At 40.9% G+C, this 23,226-nt stretch overlaps 1 protein-coding gene across 1 annotated transcript; it reads left to right on the top strand.

Moving 5' to 3' along the window:
• Positions 1 to 1,335: 1,335 nt before the first annotated feature.
• On the top strand, positions 1,336 to 18,111 carry MS4A7 (membrane spanning 4-domains A7). Its single transcript, XM_041727373.1, is given in 8 exon segments — positions 1,336 to 1,524; positions 5,251 to 5,410; positions 9,781 to 9,915; positions 11,365 to 11,421; positions 13,148 to 13,354; positions 16,523 to 16,624; positions 17,573 to 17,622; positions 17,624 to 18,111. Coding segments are annotated over 8 exon segments (921 nt in total). The 5' UTR covers positions 1,336 to 1,348; the 3' UTR covers positions 17,658 to 18,111.
• Positions 18,112 to 23,226: the final 5,115 nt, after the last annotated feature.

The following is a 23,226-nucleotide window of genomic DNA, read 5'->3' as shown; positions in this document are numbered from 1 at the left end:
AATGGGTTTTCCCACAAATTCCTTCTCAGACTCAGAAGAGGTGTAAGAGAAAGCCCAGCAACCAACATCCTTCTTTGACAATTTGTTCAAAGCAGGTCACAGACCCAGAGGAAGGTCTGGACCATGAAAGTTCTCCTCAATGATGATGATGATGTTGGCCATGGGGATGAAGATGATGACAAAATGACAGACTGTGGCCCCTATGCACACCTGGACCCAGCTGCCACCAGGACTTGGATTCTAGTCCTACTTCTTCTGCTGACGTGATGAGTGATCTGTGTTAGGCTCTTTCAGTACTGTCACCTCATTTGGAGAATAGACTATTGGACTAAAATTCTCTCCAAGCATTTTATGAGTTTCTTAAACACCCCAAGCTTAGATTTGCTCCTTTCTCAGGGAAGCATCTTCAGGAAATTGATAAAGTATGGAGCATATTATGCTGCCAGCTGTTGCTATAGGCCATACTTCCCTGAGCCACCTGAGCAGAGGCTGTTCTCCAAGCAGTTTTAAAGGTGTGTTAAGGTGGCAACAATGTCTCCTCAACACGCTGTACTTCCCACCATGCGAGCTGTCATGCAGCCCAGATGGCTCTGCTTCAGACCCTCATTCATTGCATCCTTCCCCAAATGTGCCTGGACTTCCCTGAGCACAGAGTCCTTAGAAAGATATGAAGCCAGAGAAGAAGAAGTACCCAAGAGAAGAAAGAGCTACCCAAAGCAGTGACAGTTGGGCAGCAAGTCCACATAGGTTGCTTTCAGTTTGCCAAGAGCCTGGGAAATGGAAAAATAAATAAATTTTCCCAAATCCAAAATGAACATTATTGCTATCCCTAGTTACTGAGCACCTGTTCTTTGTAAGCTCTTTGCTTCCTTGCTCTTTAGTTGTCCCAACAGCCAACAGTGGGAGCATTATTACTCATCCCTCTTAGTAGACAGAAAACTCGGGCTAAGCTTAACCAGTTGACTTGCCTAGAGGAATGGGGGAAATGAATTGCACCTGGGATCATGCAAGTCACTAGTCTCCACAAGCTCCTTATTCTTGTGCATTACTTGTATTCTGTGTCAGTTTCCAGACCTTGAAACTTAGAAAGAGGAAGCAGAGGTACTTCCCCCGGGTATATGTAAGTGCAGCGAAGCTCATGTCTTGTGTGATCACAACTACTTCTCTGAGAAAGGGGCAGGAAGGCTCTGGGGGAAATGAATTCTAACGAGGAACATGTAAGTCACTAGTCTTCACAAGCTCTTTATTCTTGTGCATTACTTGCATTCTGTGCCAGCCTCCAGAACTTGAAATTTAGAAAGGGGAAGCCAAGATAAATTCATGCATGGATGTAAGCACAGCAGAGCTCATGTCTTGTGTAATCATGACTACTGATCTGAGAAAGGGGCGGGAAGTCTCAGAGGCTGGAGAGCAGAGGAGCAAGGTCATTCTGGCAGGAAGGGCCAGTAGGAAGTTCTGGCTGAGAGTTCCCCAACAGAGAGCTGGCCGACCCGCTACCACTCACAGGACTGGGCTGCAAAACAGGTAGGCGTCTTGGTTGGGAAGCTGAATTTTGGGGGGAGATGACTGTTCTTGGAATAGGCAGCCAGGAATCAGATTCTTATTCTATCTTTCTTCTGAGCACCTGCCTGGCCAATGAGGCAATTCCCTGCTCTGTTCATGGTGTACCCAGTGAAACAATCCTTAGGTTTCCTCTAAGATTTGAGGTGATGATTTTCTACAATTCTCTGCACAGAATGTGCTCTCAGAAAATACTGTGCGATTAGACTGGATCCTGCATTAGGACCCATTGTTCCATTCGACTTCTGTCATATAAAAAATTGCTGCATGCAGAGCAATTGTCCTCTAAGCTACGATTTGTCCCCAAAGTGGAGGTTTTAGAACTGTCTGGAAAAGTTGTGGGCCATCCTAAGTTTGCCTCTGCTTGATGGATGTGGAGGGACCAAGCATCCCTCTCAGACTGTGGAGTCTGGGCATGATGGCATCAGTCTGGAGTCTTCCTGTGGAACCATAAAGAACGCTGGCCCTGCAGGATTCCTTCTAAAAAGTAGCACTATGTATGTTGTAGCCTTAAACTGCATAAATCCACTTCTAAATGTTACTCTAAGGAGAACTGAATAGTACATCCTCATCCTGGGCAACCATCCCCACAACTGAACTCCAGAACTTTTCCTTCCACAGACGACTGAAGCTCCACACCCATTAAGCACTAACTGCACACTTTCCTCTCCTCCTGGTAGCCATCGTTCTTTCTGTCCTGATGAAATTTTGAGCTCTCCAGGTGCCTTCCAGAGTGCAATCATACAGTATTTGGCCTTTTGTGACTGGTTTTTGTGACTGGTCCAGAACTGTGATGCCTTCAGCTTTGTCTTCTTTTTTAAATATTACTTTGGCTATTTGGGGTCTTTTGTGGCTCCAAAAATATTAGAATCATTTGTTACAGGTAGCTCTGTGAAAAATGCTGTTAGAATTTTGATAGAGATTGGATTAAATGTGGAAATTGCTTTGGGTAACATAGACATTTTAATAGTATTTTTTTCTTCCAATCCATGAGCATGGGATGCATTTCCATTGTTTTGTGTGTGTTATCTTCAATGTCTTTCACTAGTGTGGTATAGTTTTCAGAGTACAGATTTTTTACTCCTTTTTTTGGTTAGGTTTATTCTTAGGTATCTTACAGGTTTTGGTGCAGTGGTAAAGGGGATCAATTCCTTGATTTCTCTTTCTGCTGTTTCATTATTAGTATATAGAAATCCAACAGATTTCTGTATGTTGATTTTGTATCCTGCTACTTTACTGAATTCGTGTATCAGTTCTAGGAAATTTTTGGCGGACTTTCAGACTTTTATATAGAGTATCGTGTCATCTGCAAATAGTAAAAGTTAGACTTCTTCCTTGTTGATTTGGATGCCTTTTATTTCTTTTTATTGTCTGATGGTTGTGGCAGAGACTTTCAGTCCTATGTTAAATAACAATGGTGATAGTGGACAGCCCTGTTGTGTTCCTAACCACAGAGGAAAATCTAAGCCTCACTTTCCTATCTATAGATTTCAAGTAAAAATAGCACCTTTTTTTGAGAGTCCCTGTGTAGACTAAACGAGATTCTACACAAAACTCTTACTTGAGTGCCAGACTCACAGTGGGAGCTGAGTAAATGTTAGCAATTATTGTCATTTTACTGTTTGATTTTGAAACTCAGAATCTCTCCAAACCTGACGCTTTTGTGCTAGAATGCTGATTGATGGCCTTTTGCCCCTGCTCTACTTCAAAGGATGCAGTGTCAACACTATTCCCCTCCTTGTTCATGTTACTGTAACTATTCTTATGTTCAGATTCTAAAATCCTCCCAATGAAAATGAACTCCTTAGACAAGGAAACTATATTTTTAATAAATTTTCAAATAAGGTACTTGATGCCCAGAGGGCATGAGAAATGACCAGGGCATGGATCTAGGAGTGGGGTACAGGTCACCAACGTTTTATTGAGTATTATGGAACACCTGATAAAGATCACATGGACACAGCAAAAGACACTCATCTAAATCACCTCATTCAAATCCTCACAAGAGTCCTTCATGACAACATTATTATCCCTTTTTTATGCATAATGAAACTGAGGGTAAATGAAGGGAAATAACATGCCTGTGGCCAACTAATACATATCTGAGCTGGAATTCCAATGAGCTTTAGATATAACCAATATTTATTGAGAGTATATCATACGTCCCGCTCTATGTTGAACCCGTTATATGCATCATCTTATCACTTCCTTACCATGAACTTATGAAGTGGCTAAAACAACTTGCTTATGGTGAGTTTAGTAATAGCTGGTGAGTATAGAATATGAGCACAGGACTGGACATATGTTCAGACGTGTAACTTGATGCTGAGGCATTGGACTTCTAGATCAATGTCCCATCTTCCTCACCAGTAATGAGATTGTGGATGCCAGGTCTAATCTTTATATGTTTGTACTCCATCCAAGAGAGCTTGGACATTGAGGGGAAGGATCAGGGAACAGAACTGAGGCACCATCAGATTATCACAGACCTTTATACAAACTATGGCCTTCGAGAGGGAAAATGTGCTGACAACAGAGATGTCAGATGACATCTGATGTTGAGATGGTGAGCAGCAGATGACAGGCCCCTTGAGTCTACATTGGAACTCCCAATGTTAGGAAAGAAGAAGGAAAGATGAGATAATTACCGTGGTATTGAGACAACTCTCACAAGCTTCTGAGCCAGATGGATTTGGTCAGACAGTTTTGCAAATACCAGATAATAATAATTATATTTGCTACCATGTATTAAACACTTTCAATGTACCAGGCTAAGCACTTGTGTATTTCATATAATGAAAATCAATTGAACTTATAGTCCTGAGTTTCTAATGAAAAAAGTGGAGTTAATAACACCTAAGTTGTTATAAATATTGGAGCTACTATGGCCCTAGTGCCTGGAATTTAGCAGGATTTATTTATTTATTTATTTATTTATTTATTTATTTATCTATCTATAAAGAATTTATCCATTCATGAGAGACACACAGAGAGAGAGAGAGAGGCAGGGACATAGGCAGAGGGAGAAGCAGGCTCCATGCAGGGAGCCCGACACAGGACTCCATCCTGGGTCTCCAGGATCACACCCGGGCTGAAAGCCGCGTTAAACCAATGAGCCACCCAGGCTGTCCTAGCAGGATTTAAATAAATGTTCATATAACAATTATTGAGCTAACATAGGCAAGGGGGTCATTCTTTGTGGGATGAGAGCAATACAAGAAAGAGATGTGAACTGGGATTAATCACCATCTTAATGGAAAGAAAACAAGACTATGATGGAAGACTGAGCAATATAGTTACAGCATAAAAGTACAATATTGAGACCTGTGGTACAGGGATGCACCGCAAGTGGAGCAGAGGTACACAGGTACACAAGGGAGGCTGGAAGCAGGGATTGTTGGAAGGACAGTGACATGGATACTCTCAAGGCTGCAAGGCAAGTTCTTTGTGAATTGTTCACCTCTCCATTGTGGGACTCCTCAAAATGTTTACAGTTTTCTCCCAGTGACATGCTTTCTGCCCACAGTGAATGGACCCAAGCATGCTGGCCTTCCAATGTGTCCACTGCTTCCCACATTCACCTTTGTTCCTAAAGGACAGGTCACCCCTTAGACAATGGAGAAAACCTTAAATGGCTTCACATCTTCAAGTCGAACTTCGGGTCCTAACTGAGTTCACTGCCTCTTCCAGCATCGTCAGCACCATGCTATCACAGCTGAAGACCAAGGGAATCTGTGACTCTTCTACTCCAAATGGAATTATTGTCCTCAAAAGAGAGAAACCTAGACACGGCTATGAAAAAGAAGGTAATCCACAGAACAATCTGCGGAAAGAAGCTACAGTCCTTGGAGTAAGTGACTGTCATTATAAGGTGGACACTGGGGAAAATACTAGGAATGTCTTCAGACTACAGATCTGCAGTGGATCTGGGAAAGTTCGTTCTTTCTTTCTTTCTTTCTTTCTTTCTTTCTTTCCTTCTTTTTTTCCCTTCTATCTGACTCCAGCCTCTTTGGGACATGAAATGGGGCTTTAAGGGAAGACTCTACCCTCCTCAGGCTTTTCTGTAAACTAAAACCACTAGGTGTCCACTTAAATCTACACAAGGAAGTCTCCTGTAATTTGTTTTTAATATAATAGATTTTAGATATAACCACGTGATTTTACTCAATAGGATTAAATTAGATCTTTCTATTTTGAGCTCATTTCTTAACCATTTTGAGATGAGACCATCTGGACTAACCTCATTGAACATTTTCTCCTTCTTTGCCTAACTGCAATGCATCAAAGCGTTCACAGTCATAATCCTTCATATCTAGGACTTTAATTCCCACATGGCTCTGACTATCCCCTTTTAAGACCCAACTCCTATTCCTTTCCAACTTTGGAAACCTGTCTAGTTGTGGTCTCTGGAATTCAGGGCCAGTGAACAGCATGATCCTCTTTATTTCCCAATTTGTTTCTCAAAGGTCTCTTTATTGGTTGTGCAGACAGAAACCCAGCTCCCAGGGGCACTTTGTCCACTGTGCCCCTCGCTTCTGGGCAAGGAAGTGAAAGTAGTGTCTCCTTTGTTTCTCGTGGACACTTCCAGATCAATCTCCTCCTCTCAATCTCTAAAAGGTCCTACTTTAGAATCTCATGTCACCCAACTAAGTAATTCACTCCCATTTTTTTTTAAAAAAAATGTATTTGAGGGGATCCCTGGGTGGTGCAGCGGTTTGGCGCCTGCCTTTGGCCCAGGGCGCGATCCTGGAGACCCGGGATCGAATCCCACATCAGGCTCCTGGTGCATGGAGCCTGCTTCTCCCTCTGCCTGTGTCTCTGCCTCTCTCTCTCTCTCTGTGACTATCATAAATAAATAAAAAAAAATGTATTTGAAAAATTCTTGAGTACTGGAAAAATTATTACCTCAAGTAATTTAAACAGTCATGAACTTCAAAAGGTTCCGTTAGATAATTCTAATATTAGGAATAATTGAGAATTGATAGGAGAATTAAAATGTCAGAAGACCGTTTAATTTAAAAATCTAAAAATGATCCATGTTTTAGAAAACAGCATTAAATGATGTACTGGCAAATTTTGAAAAGTGATCATTCTTAGAAAAATCATTTGATGAATATGTTGCTTGAAAATAAAACCAATTAATGTTTTTCATCCTCCTGTCATTTACCAATACTCACTCCTTAATTTACTTCTTCCAACAGTAGGTTCCGTACAGACTTGCCCTGCTCCCTACAACCTAGCCTAGGTGTGGCCTAGAATCACAAACACATTTCACTGTGTGCTTCGGCAACCAATAAGGGATTCTGTGAATACACTCATTCATTCATACATTCAGCTGTCATTTTTGAGCACTTTCAGTGTGCTGGCTACTATTTTACACACTTGGGATAATAGGTCAATGATAAGGTTAAAAGAAAAAAAAAGAAACAGAGCTCTATTCTCCAAGTCTGCTTGCTATACAGAGGAACTCTGGGTCGTTGCCACTTTTATTACTCCCCTGAAACTCCTAATGCTTCTTCCTTCTCCATTAATTTCCTTGCTTCCTAAAATACTGAGAAAATTAAGGCAATCTGGAGAGAATGTCCACAAGCTGCTACACGTCTGCAATTACATCTGTGCCATATATTTTCCTTCCCCTCCCCATTACCAACAAGATGGCCATCTTCTAATTGAAGATTATAACCTTCCCTTTTGTGCAGTAGATCCCATTCCTTATTACTTGTTCCATTAATTCTCCCTATTCCCCCTGCACATTATTTTTATCAGTTCCATGAGCAGAGAATCTTATTGTGATTTCTCCCATCTTGAGAACTAAAGAGTAGAAACAAATTATTATGACTTCACGTGCCCTTCAGCTACTGCCTCACTGGCTACTTGCCTTTCCAACAACACTCCTCTAAGGGACAGGAAGTCAATGTTTCCAGTTTCTCTTGAATAATATTCTCTCTTGAATCACATCCAATGGCATTTGTCCCCTTTGCTCCACATTAGTAGCCCAATTTCTGAATCTCTGTTGTTTATGTTCTTGAACTAATAGAAGTGTTTAATGCAGCTGACTACTCTCTCCTACTTGAAACATTTTAATCACTTGGATTTGTGGACTCTACATCCGTCTGGTTGTCCCCCTTCTCTCCTGGCTGCTCCTCTTATACTCCTTTGTTGTTTCTATGTATTTCCCAGATCCTATATTTGGAATGTTCAACAGCTTAGTCATTGATCCTATTTTGCTTCTGCTGCAATGGTGATCCCATCCAGTCATATAGTTTTAAATATTATCTTCCCTAAAGACTTGGAGGGAAAAAAAAAGACTATACCCCTTACCTGGCTCTCCTCTTATATATCCAACAGCCTATGTACATTTCCACTTGGTTGTCTTCTAGATATTTCTCCCCTAATCTGCCCCAGACTGAAATCCTCATCTTTGTCCCCAAACCTACCCCTCATACAACATTTCCCAGCTCAGATCAATGTCAATTCCATCATTTCAGATGCTCAAACCAAAACCTTTGGACACAACCTTCATTCTTATGTTTTATAATCCACATTTAAAGTGTTGGCAAATCCTACAGGTTAATCTTCATTGTGCATCTAGAACCCAACTACTACTTACTATCTCCACTGTCAACATGTTCTTTCAAGTCAACACCATCTCACTTGTGAATTACTGCACAATTACCCTTTTTATTGGTCTCCCTGCTATGTTTCCTTATAATCTTATCATCTATTCTCAATGCAGCAATAGAATGATCTCTTAAAAATACAAATTGCATCATGTAATCTCTTTGCTCAAAATTATCCACTTTGCTTCCTTTTTCACTCAGAATGAAAGGTAACATGGAATGCCTGGGTGGCTCAGCGGTTTGGTGCATGCCTTCAGCCCAGGGCGTGACCCCGGGGTCCCGGGATCGAGTCCCACATCAGGCTCCCTGCAGGAACCCTAATTCTCCCTCTGCCTGTGTCTCTGCCTCTCTCTCTTTCTGTGCCTCTCATAAATAAATAAATAAAATCTTAAAAAAAAAAAAAAAGAATGAAAGGCAACATTGGTAAAATAGCCTACAAAGCCTTACAATGGTTTATACCACACCCTCAGTACTTCTCGGATCACATTTCCTACTACTTTGCTCTTAACTCATTCCATACTTTCCAAGGAACATATCTTTAAAGGACATAATAATGGCTAGTGGCAGTGACTTTCACTTGCTTCATTTCCCTGGTGCTAGCCCACAATAGCTATTTAATAAGTATCAGTTGTATGAATGGCTGAATTCTCTTGGCTTTAGGTTATTTCTCCCATGTTTCTATCATCTTTGAATTGCATGTGCATTAAACAGCAGGTTTGAGTGTGGGTTCTAGATCAAAGCAACAGGGGTAAATCCTAGATTTTCCACTTATTATTTGTGTGGGTTTGTACAAACTATTTTAACTCTTGGTGCCCCATATTTCTTATCCATAAAAGATGAGTTGAAAAATCAGAGTTTAGAAAGTGTTCAACAAATATAGAGTATTATTATTATCACTGGTGATCATGAAAATAGTAATTATTATCAAAATCCAATTATGATAAACATAAGATGAACTATGGCACTAGAGACTTTCTACTCTATTTTATTTCAACTGAAATTGAGTCCTTTTATTAACTCTCTTGATAAGTTTGCTTTCTACATCCATCCAACTGGGCTACTGTCCAGAAAAATTTTCCTCCATTTGCTTTTCCTAGAACAACAAAAACAAAAAATTGTTCACTATATTTTTCAAAATAAAGTCAAAATGCACATATCATCGCTCCCTGACTTGTTAGTTTAATAATCCTATCAGAAAAGGAGCGGTTAGTTATACATGACTTTCTCTTAGAGAATGCCTTCTGGCTCCTTCTAACACATTTTATTTTCCTTTTAATTTGATTTAATTAATTTATTTTTTATTAGAGATAGATTGATTACACAAAAGTGTAGCAGGGGAAGCAGGAGAGGGAGAGAGAGAATCTAAGCAGGCTCCACACCCAGCATGGGGCTTGATCTTACAACTTTGAGATCATGACCTGCGTTGAAATCAAGAGTCAGATGCTTAATTGACTGAGCCACACAGGCACCCCTTTTTTTTTCCTTTTTAATATGATAAATTATAACATATTTTATACTCTATAAACACAATGTACATTCAAACAATCACTTTCATCTGTTCAAAGAATGTTCCTAGAATTTTCTTTCTTGTCTCTTGTAGATTATCCAGATCCTGTGTTGCCTGTTGATTTCAAGTTTGGGGGCCATTTTGGTTTCTGGTCCCTACTCTTCCCACGTCAAGCCAACAATTTCCACCATTTTGATGTCTGGGTACCCATTTGTAGGAGCTCTATGTGTGAGTAGAGTGGGTTCTCCAAGAAAGAACATGCTTTTTAACACTAAGTAGGTGCTAAATGACTCCCAAGAGGTAGGGAGAGAGGAGAAGGCAGCCAAGCCTCTGACTTTCCCTCTGTCATTAAGTTCCTATGTCACAGTTCGTCAACTCAAGAAGAGCATCAGAGGGGCCTAATCCCTCCTCCTGTGTCACCATCCCAGGGAGTGGCTGGTTGGGGCAGGCGGCAAGAGGGTAATACAGTGGGCATACTAGTACAGCATTTCTTCCCTGGCCTCACAGCTTACCACTGGAAAAATGGAAGAGTTTTCACTTTTTTTCTGCCTTTGATAAGGCCATTGGATTTCCTCCAGTTTAAGAACAATCAAGTAGAGAGTGAAAAGGTCATTTTTAAAATAGAATGAGCACCTCTGGTAGATGCCATAGGTTTGCAGAGAATTAAACTGGCAATGGTATAACTCGTGGGAAGCAAGGACACTAATGTGTTTAGAGGAATCTTGAGAACTTAGAAAACTTTTTGCTGCTTTTTATCTGAATACTCATGGAGAAGCGCCTAGTAGATCATTTTCTTTGGAGATAGCCAGGGCCTAGTCATGCCTCTCACTGAGGGCCACTTATTTGTCCAAGTAGTATCCTGTAGAAAGGAGAAAGAAGTGCACGTTCTGGGCAGATGGATTCTACCGAAGCACCACATCTACATGCACAAAGCCTTTGTGCAAACACAAACTGCGGTGACGTAAGGAAGCCCTGTCTCCAGAGCATAACTTGTCCTCCTATCTCTACCTGGTCAGTAGCTGTGGCTCCCACATTCCCTTGTGAAAGGAAGAAATGGCTACTCTGGACCCCCTCTTGTGACTACCCAACCCCCAAAGGCACAAGCTTAGCCAATGCTTTAGCATCTCAGAACATTCTCCCTCCACAAGCTGGATCCTTAACAGCACTGGACTCAACTACTGACTTCTGGGGCTTCAGGATGAAGGGATCTTCACATCTGTCCCTGTACTTCCTATCTTCCTCAGCAGCCAGTCTAACTCAGGCCCCTACAGCAATGCTTGAAGCTCACATTTCTGTAGCTTGTGCCATCAGAGCCCCTTTCCTAAGTGCCTCTGTTGGCCGCTCCCATCATCCTACTGCTTCAAGTCCTTGGTCTTTCTCTTCCCACCTTGTAACTGAGCCCTGCTCTCCATTCATGTGTACCTCCTCTCCAGGCCGCCTCAGCTCATGGTGATTTTTGCTAACATAAATCCAGATCCACTGTGTATCGGCCCAGACTTCAGAGTCAACGTAAGCATTCAGAGAGTGGAACTCAGGCCTCTCTACCAATATGGACCCACGCCATTCCTAGGCTATCTCTCTAAAAGTTTTACATTATTTCTTGATTGATGGATAATAATATGGTGGCCACATTTCCACAAGACAACTGAACTGATTATTTCTCTCTTTTCTGAGCAGTTTGCCATTACGGGATCCCTCTCCATTATTTCTGGGAAAAAGTCAACTAAACCCTTTGTAAGTATGAGAGTTATCAAATCTCAGCTCATTGGGAAAAAAAGGAACTTCAGAGTTAGTCTCGTTCAAAGTTTCCATTTGACAACTTAAGGAAATAGGGCTCCAAGCTGGGGAGAGAGCCCAAGTTCTCACTGCTGGTCTACTGGCAGAATGGGATGTAAACATCAAATTATCTGCCTTCTAGACCAGTGCTCTTCTCCTACACAACGTACTCCTGGGTAATATTCCAAGCTTAGAGCAAATTTACCTTAGTTGCTTAAACAGTAGAAATTTTTTAAATATACCATGGAGTCTTTATAGTTTGTTATCTTGGTCCTAAATATAGTAAACAACCATCTCAGATAGAACCTAGAGATCTTTTTCTGGAAAAACCTGTCTCATAATGAGTCAATTTCCCTAAATGGCAAGGTCAGAGGCACAGGGATGTAGGCTTAGATTCTGTAGATCTAAGGAATTATCAGACTGTGGCCAATTTCCTGACAAAAGTCACAAATATGTGGTTGGGGCCTTTGATCCTCTCCATAAAAACACTCTCCTTTCCCCTGTCACAAGCTCACAAAGATGACTTAGGGAAAAGCCACATCCTGACTCAGGAAGGTCCAGGGTCTAGTTAGCTATGGATGAGGGTACTTAATATGGGACACGTTCTTGATACTTGAAGTTAGAATATAAACCTAAGAACCAGTGGACAGAATTTTGAAGAGTTCATCCCACTGGATGGAGTCAGAATTCTGGACTTGGAACCAGGAAACCTACACTCTTGTCCAAGCTCTGTCACTGACCAATTTGTGTGCTTAAAAAATTCCTTCCTTCTCTCAGCTTCAGCTTTCTCATTTATAAAATGTGGAAGATGAACATGTGGATCTCACAGGTGGTTTCACAAGTGTCCTGAGTACCCTAAAAAGGAAAACAATACTTGGGGTGACCTGGCACAATGTGGGCTCTACACATAGGACACAAGAAAATACGTGGGCTCCACGGCTCACATGGCAGCCCTGGGCAATGGCACTGCCCAATCTTTCTGCTCTTCCTTCAGTAACTCAGCACTTGAAGCCACAGAGCTACCAAGCCCAGAGAGAAGGGGGCAGAGCAACCATCCTCCCAACACATGGCATCCTACAGTGATATTCAAATAGGAAAGAGCATGTGTGGAGAACCTGTCACAGAGTCTAGGACATCAGCGTCTTTACAGAGGAACCATATTCTGTGAGAACCCTTTACCCCAAAATGTAGAATGTGACCCAGCATGTGGCACATTGGCACATGTGGTTCTCAGGCTTGATCCACCTATAGATAGATGTTCCAGCTCCTCCAGTTTTCTCTCTTAAGGAAAGAAAAGCCATAGATTGGTCTAGGCCCTCTGAGAACGTCTTAAAGTGAAAGAATTATTCTAGGGCTGTGGAGGAAGTCAAGGAATATGCTGGTAGTGGCTTGAGCAGTGCCACGTCTGCCTTCAGTGCTGCCAAGAGTCAAGGATCTAGAAGCCCTATGCTGAAGAAGGAATTGTTCGTGCATTCTCTCACTCAACAGACATTTATGAATTATATCAGGTGACTAGATAGTGAAGCGGGATACAGAGGTGAATAAAACAGTCTGTGCTACCGGAGTATGCGGATTAGAGGGCAAACAGGCTCAAGGAAGCACCATTGCGGTGCGATGGATAGAGGGATAGCAGCACCACTTGCTGCTTCTGCCATGAGATCCCCATGCAGAACTTCTTTTTCAGGCCATGAGCAGCCTGACCTCAAACGTGGTGAGTTCTCTCGCCGCTGGAGCAGGCCTCTTCCTCCTTGCTGATGGCCTGGTAGCCCTGGGGACTGTCTCTCAACGCTGTGACTCAGAAAGGGAATATCTATCCTCTCTGCCTTATTCGATGTACTATTATGCAATATATGAATTCAAGGAATGTCTCCTGGCTAGCGTCAGTCTGACGGTAAGTAGTTTCGAACTCAATATCCTGTCATATGAAATCTCAGCTTCTCTTATTTGCATAATCTCTGGTTTTTCAGCAGTTTGTACTTTCTTGATCTGAATCCTGGAAGCAGACATAAAAAAAAAAAAATGTGGTTGAATGAGTCCTGTCAGCAGATTGCAAAATACAGGGGATGAATTGTGCCAAGTCAAAATAGGAAATCAAGAAGGGCTGTGGGTTCTAGATATTTCTCCTCTGGTAAGAGAAATAAGCAAAAATAAACTACTGGGACTACATCCAAAATAAAAAGCTTCTGCACAGCAAAGAAAACATCAATAAAGAGAAAAAGCAATATACTAAATCCAATAAGATATTTGCAAATGACATATCCTAGAAGGGTTAATATCCAAAATATATAAGAACTTATACAACTCAACACTGAAAAAACAAATAAACCAATTAAAAATGGGCAGAAGACATTAACAGATATTTTTCCAAAGAAGACATACAGATGGCTGACAGACATGTGAATAGATGTTCAACATCTCTTATCATCACGGAAATGAAATTCAAAACCACAATGAGGTATCACCTCATACCTGTCAGGATGGCTAGTATCAAAAACACAAGAAACAACAAATGTTGGTAAGGATGTGGGGTAAAGGGGACAACATGCACTATTGGTAGGAATGTAAATTGGTGCATTTCCAGTCATTATGGAAAACAGTATGAGAGCTCCTCAGAAAATTAAAAATAGAAATACCATACGATCCAATAATTCCACTACTGGGTATTGACTCAAAGAAGACAAAAACACTCGTTTGAAAAGAAATATGCACCCTTGTGCTTATTGCAGCATTATTTACAATAGCCAAGCTATGGAAGCAACTGAGGAGTCCATTCACAGATGAATGGATAAAGAGGAGGTAGTCAGCAGTCTTTCTTACATTAAAAAAATTCCATTTTCAATTGGTTTAGCTCTCAGGGTGCCCCCCTTTGTTGTGCAAGCATTTTCCTCCTCACAGGCATAAATATCCCTCCTTATTTGAATTTGATTTGGGATTGATGTAGCCACATTAAGTTAGCTATAGAACTTGGACTTTAAGCCCAAACACATAATTATTGCACTTTGGCCGAACAGGTCTGGCAGAGGGAGAAGGGGATGGGAGACTGCCCAATAGATTCCACTCCTAGCATAAATGCCAGCATCTCTGGGTAGCATTTTCTTGCTACTTCCCCCCCCCCACCACCCACATGGATGGTCATCACTTGTTCATGATAAAAATCCTGACTTAGTCAATCCTCTCTATACAGTCTCTTAATTTTAAAACCACAAACTTTGGCCTTTTAAGAAGAAAAAAATTCTTCCCTTGTGACTCCTCCAACAGGAGTCAGGGAGACAAATATAATATCTCTTAGTCCCTTCTCACAGATCCCAGAAAATGCGTGCAAGTTTCCAGACTCACAGCCTCCTGCGAGTCTGCCTATGTGACCCAGAGTTTGTCAAAAGCAATCCCTTTGATCTTGGAGCTCATGGAAGTGGAAGGGAACAGAATGTTAGAAACTCTGTGTCAGGAAGCCCAGGAGCTAGCATAACCCTGGTGCAGGGCAGACATCAGGCAAAACCATGAGGGTGAAGGAGACAGCCTCCCTGTTGGGACACTGAGGGTTTAACTCCATGAAAACTACTATCAATACATTAAACTGCCTCTTGCTTTCAGACAACCAGAGAACTTCCTGCAAAATCAGATAAATCACATAGGACTGACCCCAAAAGCCCACTCTTTCTTTATCAATACAAAGATAACTTAAGTAAAGTAACACATAAAAACATTTTAAATATCTATCTGAAGTTGAAGAAGGAAGGATGGGAGGATGGAAACAAGGAAAAACTCAAGGAAGAAAGGCGTCCTATGTTCCAGGAGCTAAGAAGGATCCTTCAGCCAGGTAACCAAACAAGAGCTAAGACCAGAAAACCAGAGAAATCTGGATGGGAACACAGGTGTTTCAAGCTGGGTTATGACATTTTAATGCCCGTGACAAATCTGAAGTTTTTTAGCCCCCCATTGAGCGCCCTGCAAAAACATTAGAAGCAGAGATTGAATGTTTATCCTATTAATGAAAACAAGACAAGGAAAACTCTGCCCAACATCTCACGAAGCTTTAAGAAACTCCACCCTAAAAGTTTCTGGGATGAATTCATCTCACCAAACCATGTGCAGATATAGACAGTATCCAATTCTGAAATTACATATAAAATATAGGAATCTCAAAATACAAGGATTAATTTAAAATTTGTTCTTGGGTCTGTGGAACCCCTGAGATTCTATCAGAATCAAACCTAAAAAAAAAAAAAAAAAGAATCAAACCTAAAATTTCCATCTAAGGAGTCATCCATAAACCCAATCCATGTTAAAAAATTCTCTCCTCCCCCCCCCCATGTACTGACATCATCTGAGAATAAAGGTATTTTGAAAAACATTAAGAAAAAATGGAGAACAGCAGCAAACGGAACAAATATGAAAGTTAGTTGCTCAAGAAATGGAGGTTATATACTAATTTCGAAGACTATAATAAAAATATATTTTAAATGATATAAAAAAGGAATTAAAACCAAAATGAAAGAACATGACAGTAAGAAAAAAGAACAAGTAGATTTGAGAAAGAACTATACAGTATGACTAGAAATGCAAAGCATAATCTTTGAAATTAAAAGTTTAGCAGATCAGTTAAATAGCAGATTCAACATATCCAAAGAAATAGTGAGATGAAACTTAGGTCTGTTTAATCATCCAGAGCACAACACATTACAATAGAAATCTGAAAATCTTAGTGACAGGTTAACAGACAGGGAGGACGCAGTGAACATGTAATGTGAGCTCTGAGAGAATGGCCAGGGCAGGGGGAAGCATGCGAAAAGAAATAACTGGCAAGATTTCAGAATTTTAAAAAATTCATGAGATTTCAGATTGAAGGCATGAATGGAGACTGTTTCCGGATAAATAAGAACTCCACGCTAGAAACATCATAACAGTAAAAATGACTGGAGATGAAGGCAGGGTTACTCCCCGGCTCTAAGACAGAGCTCTTGCTGCTTATTCCCTCTTCTGTCCACTGCCAGGGCTCAGCCTTCCCCTCCCAGTCTCCTCTCTCCAGTCAGGCCCCAACCATCCCTGGCTTGATTCACAGGGGCTGCTGGTGGTGATGCTCATCTTCACTGTGCTGGAGCTCCTGATGGCTGCATATGCTTCTACTCTTTGGTGGAAACAGGTGCACTCCAACAACCCTGGGGTGAGTACTCTGACATGTCACCTGGCATCTGCTGGGTCCCAACTTTGAGCTATAATGATCCCGGTGTCAGAAAGAGGACTCAACTATGGGTCAAGAGGTTCATGTAGAAGGTGACTTTCGTAGTGATGAGAGAGTTCTAGGAATGGGTTTCTTCATGGTGACACTGGCATCCAGGTACCTTCTGGCCAGCAGGCCAGTTAGAGAATTGCTTAATATGGAGTTGAAATGGCTTTAGAAATCCTGCCCCAGGACACCTGGGTGGCTTAGTTGGTTTAGTGTTTGCCTTTGACTCAGGTCATGATCTCAGAGTCTTGGGATCAAGCCCCAAGTCAGGCTCCCTGCTGAGCAGGGAGTCTGCCCCTCCAACCGTCCACTTGTGCTTCTCTCAAATCAATAAATAAAATCTTAAAAAAAAAAAAAAAGAGATCACTTCCCCCAATCCCTTATAAAAGAACCAAGGCTTGCATAAAGTCACATGGAGAATGAATGATGCAAACAGGCTGAGAATGAAAGCTTGCATCTCCTCCCTCTTCTCACAGACGCAGCCACCTGCCTCCCTGGAGTCTCCATGGCCCCATTCCCTTGCTAATGTGATAAGATCTTACTGGGGCATCTCTGATATGTTTATGTTTTTCTGCTTTCTTCCTTACCTCCTCTTAGGGCATGACTTTACAATTTAAAGATCCTTGCCTTTCTTCTAAAAGCCGTAATTTATTTTTTGAAGGAAGTAAAGGATTGAATAAATTATGATTCAGTTATGGTCTTAGTAAATGGTAGCATGATCAGCAGATTAAAGAATGAAATTTGTTTGAACTATTGATGCAATCATACATTTTGGTAAAGGCTACTACTGTACCACATATGGGGGGAATGCAATCTAAAATATGGGTCAAAGAAAGCCTCCCAAATCAGACTTTAATAACTACTAATACACTTTCTTTTTTCTAGAGTGCATTTTCCCTGCCTCTGTCACTAGGTCATATCCAACAGGCCAAAAAGCTCTTCCAGGTCATGGATAGGAGTAACGCCTTAGAAGAAAAAGGAGGAGAAATCCAGAGCTTCTGGCAAAGCGTGATTAGACTTTCCTGAAATTTCAGCGACTTAGACATCAAAATAAACTTTTAGAAAACAGCTTTTGTTTTGCACTTGCTCAGTGTAATTTCATTGCTCTTGAAAATAATCTCTCAAAATCCTGAGTGGGTAAACTGAACAGAAAGTGATTCATCTACTCCATGACTAAAGAGAGAAAATGTGCACTCCTGTGTGTGTGTGAAGAGGCCGAGTCATGTGGCTATGCAGGCTCCACTCCTGTATTATTTTCACACTCATAGTGCTAAACATTAGATATTAGGGACTGCAAGAACTTTTAAATTAAAAGTACTTTAAAAATATATGGCTCCAGGACAGCCTCGTTGGCTCAGCCGTTTAGCACCACCTTGGGCCCAGGGGGTGAACCCGGAGACCTGGGATCCAGTCCCGCATCGGGCTCCCTGCATGGAGCCTGCTTCTTCCTCTGCCTGCGTCTCCGCCTCTCTCCCTCTCTCTTTCTCTCTCTCTCTGTTTCTCATGAATAAATAAATAAAATCTTAAAAAAATACATGGCTCCATTTCTGCCAATTGAATGAAGTCAATTTCTGTCAAATGAATGTGGCTCTATATTGTCTCATTTAATGACTTTATTCTGAAATATCTGGCTTTAAAGATTATAATTTAGAACAATGCTCTTCCCCATCTGAGTCCTAGACCAAATAAGAAATCATCCATATGGAAAGAATATTCACTTTATTACTGTACTGAAGTAAACAACACGACCTACCCAATAAAGAGGGTCTCAATATTGTCCCCTGGGTCTAAATTTTGGGTCCTGCCCCAAGGGGAGGATGCTACAAAATGCACACATATGTTTTCCAAATGACATATACGGAAATGGTCATAGAAGTAATATACATAGTTGCCTCCAAAAGGAAACTATCCAAAAGACTATAAACAATAAAAGAGAGAAATAAAAATAGTGGTGCGTTCACACAATGGAGTTCTAACCAGTAATACAGTCTGAGTGGACAGACCATAATTACATGCAGCCATATAGATAAATCCCACAAATACAATGTTTGTGGGGAAAAGGCCCTGTACAAAAGAGTACATATGATATGATTTTATGTGTATAAAGTTTAAACACAAGCTAAACCAAGAGAGTTTAGAAGCAGGATAGCGGTTACCATTGGGCAGGAGGGTGTTACTGGAAGGGAATCCACACAGTCTATGGGCTTGATCTGGATGCTGGTGTTGTACATATATGATTTGTGTTCTCTTGTTTTTATGCTATAATTGAATAAAAACTTTTTTAAAAAGTTACTTTTGACCCCTTGGCCCGTCTAGTTATTAAGCCATCCTTCACTTCTCCATAGTCCAATCCCTTTGAAATATCATCTTCCAAAAACCATGGAGTCGTCTTTGGTGCTTCTATTTTTTTCACACACCCCATCCAGTCTATCATTAAAACCTACTAGTTCTAACTTCAAAAAATATTCAGTCTGATTATTTGTCATCATCTCACGAGTACTCTGGCTCATAATCTCCCATTGGCATTACTGCAGTGGGCAATCAACTGTGCACCCCCACCACTTGGTCTATTTTCCATTTGGCAGACGTAGATTTTTTTTCCCCCATCCAAAATCAGACCATGTCATTCCTCTACTTCAACCCATTTTCTTTCATTCCTAATAAAGGCCGTAGTCCCTAAATGTCCTTATGGGGACCTGAACTCTCATTTCTGTGCTCGCTTCGGCAGCACATATGCTAAAACTGGAACTCGCATTTCTGCTCTGACCTTCTGACTACTCGTCCTCGTTCCCTCTACCCCAGTCCGACAGGCCTTTTGCTATTACTTGACATATACTTTCTTTAGAAATTGTACACTGGCAGTCCCTCCACCTTGAACACTCTTCCTGTAATTTTTTTCTATTGTTTCTTCTTTTACTTCTTTTGGGTCTTTCTTCAAATCTTTTAATTGCAATAAAATTTCCCCCACCAGTCTACATAAAATTATGGGCCTCTCTCCTGTTCACTTGTTATTTTTTTTCCCCAAAGCACTTACTACCTTCTGATACACTATGTATTTTATTTGTTCATTAATTGTATGTCTACCCTTACTAGTCTGTAAGCTAGGGCACTCACTCACGGCTCTCTGCTGAGGTTTTCAGCTCTCCTTGTATGTTTTCAAATGCTATTTATGTGTATGTATTAATATTTTACACTGAGGGGTGCAGAGCCTTAGAGAGTCCTTCCTATTCTGTAAACCAAGCAATGCAATAAAATAATCCAGATCTATTTTTTTATTTGTTTGTTTCTCTGTTAATAGGAAGGCTCTTCAGAATATTTGGAGAGTTGTATTTAGAATTATCTGGAATAATATTCCAAACTGATAGTAGACGCAGTAAGGACAATGCATATTTCATTTGCAACTCCCCTCTGTTCCCCCTAAACTGGTTGTCTTTCATAAATGATATGACCAGCCACTCAGTTTTTAAAGTCAGAAATTTGGGAGTCATTTTTGACTCTTCTTTTGCCTTCCTATATTCACTTTGGGACTCCAATTAGGCAAGAACCACTAGCAGTAAGGTCAAATACATTCACAGGAATAAGAGTGAATGGTTCCAACCAAGTCCAAGCAGACCTTGCAGATGTTGAACATACGTACTAGAATTCTGGGTTCTATCAGCGTTTTAGAAATAATTGCAGCTTCCCTAAAAGGAAACTCAAAATGGCCGAGCCACACACACTCAAATCCTTATCACAAACTCCATCCTTCCTTCCATCTTAACCAACAGGGGTGAAAGATTCTCTCCGGTGGCCTGATGTAAGCAGTCATATTGAGAAAGCAAGGAACTGAGGGCATTGAGCTGGAGAACCCCAGGGCTGAGTCATCCAACCACAAGGAAATAAATTCTGTCAATAACCTGACTGTGCTTGGAAGTGGGTTTTCCCCACTTGAGTCTCTAGATGGAAATACAGGCTGTCTAATACCTCGACTGTAGTCCTCCACGTGAGACCCTGAACAGAGGCAACCGACTAGGCCATGACTCAACTCCAAAAATTGTAAGACAATAAAGGTGTGTTATTTGGAGCCATTAAATTTATGGTAGTTCATAGCAATAAAACTAACAACTCACTAACTAGTATGGTTGCCTTGAAAATGGAAGAGGGAAGCCAAGCTCAAATTTTGGCTTTCACCCTTACCAGCAGTAATGTTGGGCCCCAGTTTCCTCTTCTTTAAAATGAATATGATAATAAAGCCTACCTGCCAAGATTGTTGGGAGAGTGACACAGTAGCACATGCAGAAGGATGAATTTAATGAGGGAGTAATAAATATCGCACTTTATGAAAAGCGGTATTGGCACATGCTAAGTGTCACCGTCAAATGCTAAGAGTGGTCTTCTGCAGGTGAAAAGCAAGGAGAATGCCACTTCCACCCAAAGGATACCACCCTGCCCCTAACTGTCATTTCACTTCTCCAAGGAACAGCCTCATTCCTACCTTCTGGTGTGAGTCTGTGGGCTGATATTAGAGCACCTGTCGGTTCTGCATGTAAGTCAGAAACAGGAGGTAGGGCTGAGGCTGACAACTATAACCTAGTTGAAATAATAAGATGAGATGTGTTTATGAAATAACCAAGGCGGGGCAGCCCGGGTGGCTCAGCACTTTAGCGCCGCCTTCAGCCCAGGGCCTGACCCTGGAAACCTGGGATCGAGTCCCGCGTCGGGCTCCCTGCATGGAGCCTGCTTCTCCCTCTGCCTGTGTCTCTGCCTCTCTCTCTCTCTGTGTGTGTGTGTGTCTCTCATGAATAAATAAATAAAATCTTTTAAAAAAAACAAGGCAGATAAAATTTCAAGTGTCTCCTACTTAATATTAGTTTTCCTTCCTAAAAATCAGGTGTTCTGCATGAAGACAGTTCTTTTCCATCATTTTAAAAGAAAAAAAATCATATGGTATTAGTCGATCCACACTCCTGTCCAATCTCCCAAAATGTAAGTAAAATAACTATGTGTGAATAGTAAATTAACAGGTTATAAAAACACTTAAACTACTGTAATTCCTTGATTGCCAAATCATCACAATGGTTAGTAACAAATAGATGCCTTTTTTTTTTTTTTTTCAGTGCATGGGTGCAGGCTGAGTCAGCACCATCCTGGGTGCACTTCCTCTTTGTTGAGACGGTACGCTTCTCAGAATTTCTCCACATGATTCTGATGATCTATCAATTCTGCTTACAATTTAGATACAGACTTGTCCCACACTTTTCATTGTTTAAAATGTTGCCTTGCACTTTGGGTACATAAATTAAAATTTACTTGAATAAATGTTGGTAGAAAAATGTTGTATTGAGAAATATGTATCCTCTCTGAAGTTTGGATGTGAAACACAGAGTCATTCTTTCAGAAAAAAAATAAAATTAACAGAGAACACAGTCCGCAATTATTTCTTTATATCAGTGGTTCTCAACCTGAAATGATTTTGCCCCTTACTCCCACAGGACATTTGGCAATGTATGGAGGCAATTTTGCTTGTCACAACTGGGAACATGTACTAGCATCTAATGAGAAGAGGCCAGAGACACTGCTAAATATCCTACAATGCACAGAACAACTCCTTCCAGCAAAGAATTAGCAGAACCCAAATGCCAGCAGGGCTGAGGTTGAGAAACCTCACTATCCATGGTTGCCACAAACTAGGAAAAACTCAAGATAACATTTTTTTTTAATCTGTGAAATCATTTACCTTTGTGGTTTAAATAGTTAAAATACTAATAAATACAGGAATATAAAGGATTAAATGTAAGAAGCAAAGTTCCAAAAGGCACTTTCTGTTCTTTTCATTGTACTTGTATAGTTTAAATCAGGGAGGCTTTGAGCAGGGTTAGCTTTACGCAGCTTTCTGAAAGCTAAAATACGCTCTATTAAAGCGTCAGCTACATCTAGTCCTGTACCTTCTTAAATATGGATTTTTACACTCCTAAGGAATAAGATTGAACATCAAGTGAGACAATTTATCAACTGTAAGTGGGAATCTCCTTTTGAAAGAGAGTGGAAGAAGCACGAATTTGAGAAACAGACAGGTGGAGTTTGGCTCCTTTCCTTATCCCTTAGTGTGTTACCTTGGGTAACATAGTCTCTCTGTGCCTCGGTTTGGGCACTATATAATTGTAAAAGGATAAAGATTAATAGATAATAAAACAAGCACTGTCTACAGGACCTAGAACATAATGATATTCCATAAGTTTTAGTTCCTTTATATCTCGTGAGCCTAGGTATTGGGATTTGTTTTCATCTACATCATCTATTTGTTTTGTGTTTGCAAACTGTTTATAATCAAACTGACAAGAAAGTATGTCTTCTGGAAAATTGGATGGATCTTCCACCAGGATTCAGGGGGCTGGATGTGCTCTAGAATTCTTAGACTCTATGACTCAATGACTGTGGTTCTGGGTTCTAGGAGCGAGGAGAGCAACCACGAAGGTTCATTGCTCCATGTAAGACTGATGGAAGACCATGGTTTTGGCTGCAGCGATCACTCACTCACTCACTCACTCTTAATAGAGCTC

The sequence above is a fragment of the Vulpes lagopus genome, chromosome 13 (genome assembly GCF_018345385.1).
Source record: "Vulpes lagopus strain Blue_001 chromosome 13, ASM1834538v1, whole genome shotgun sequence".
Classification (NCBI taxonomy): domain Eukaryota; kingdom Metazoa; phylum Chordata; class Mammalia; order Carnivora; family Canidae; genus Vulpes; species Vulpes lagopus.
The sequence above is the reverse complement of the archived record's forward strand: the minus strand, read 5'-3'. Positions and strand labels throughout refer to the sequence as shown.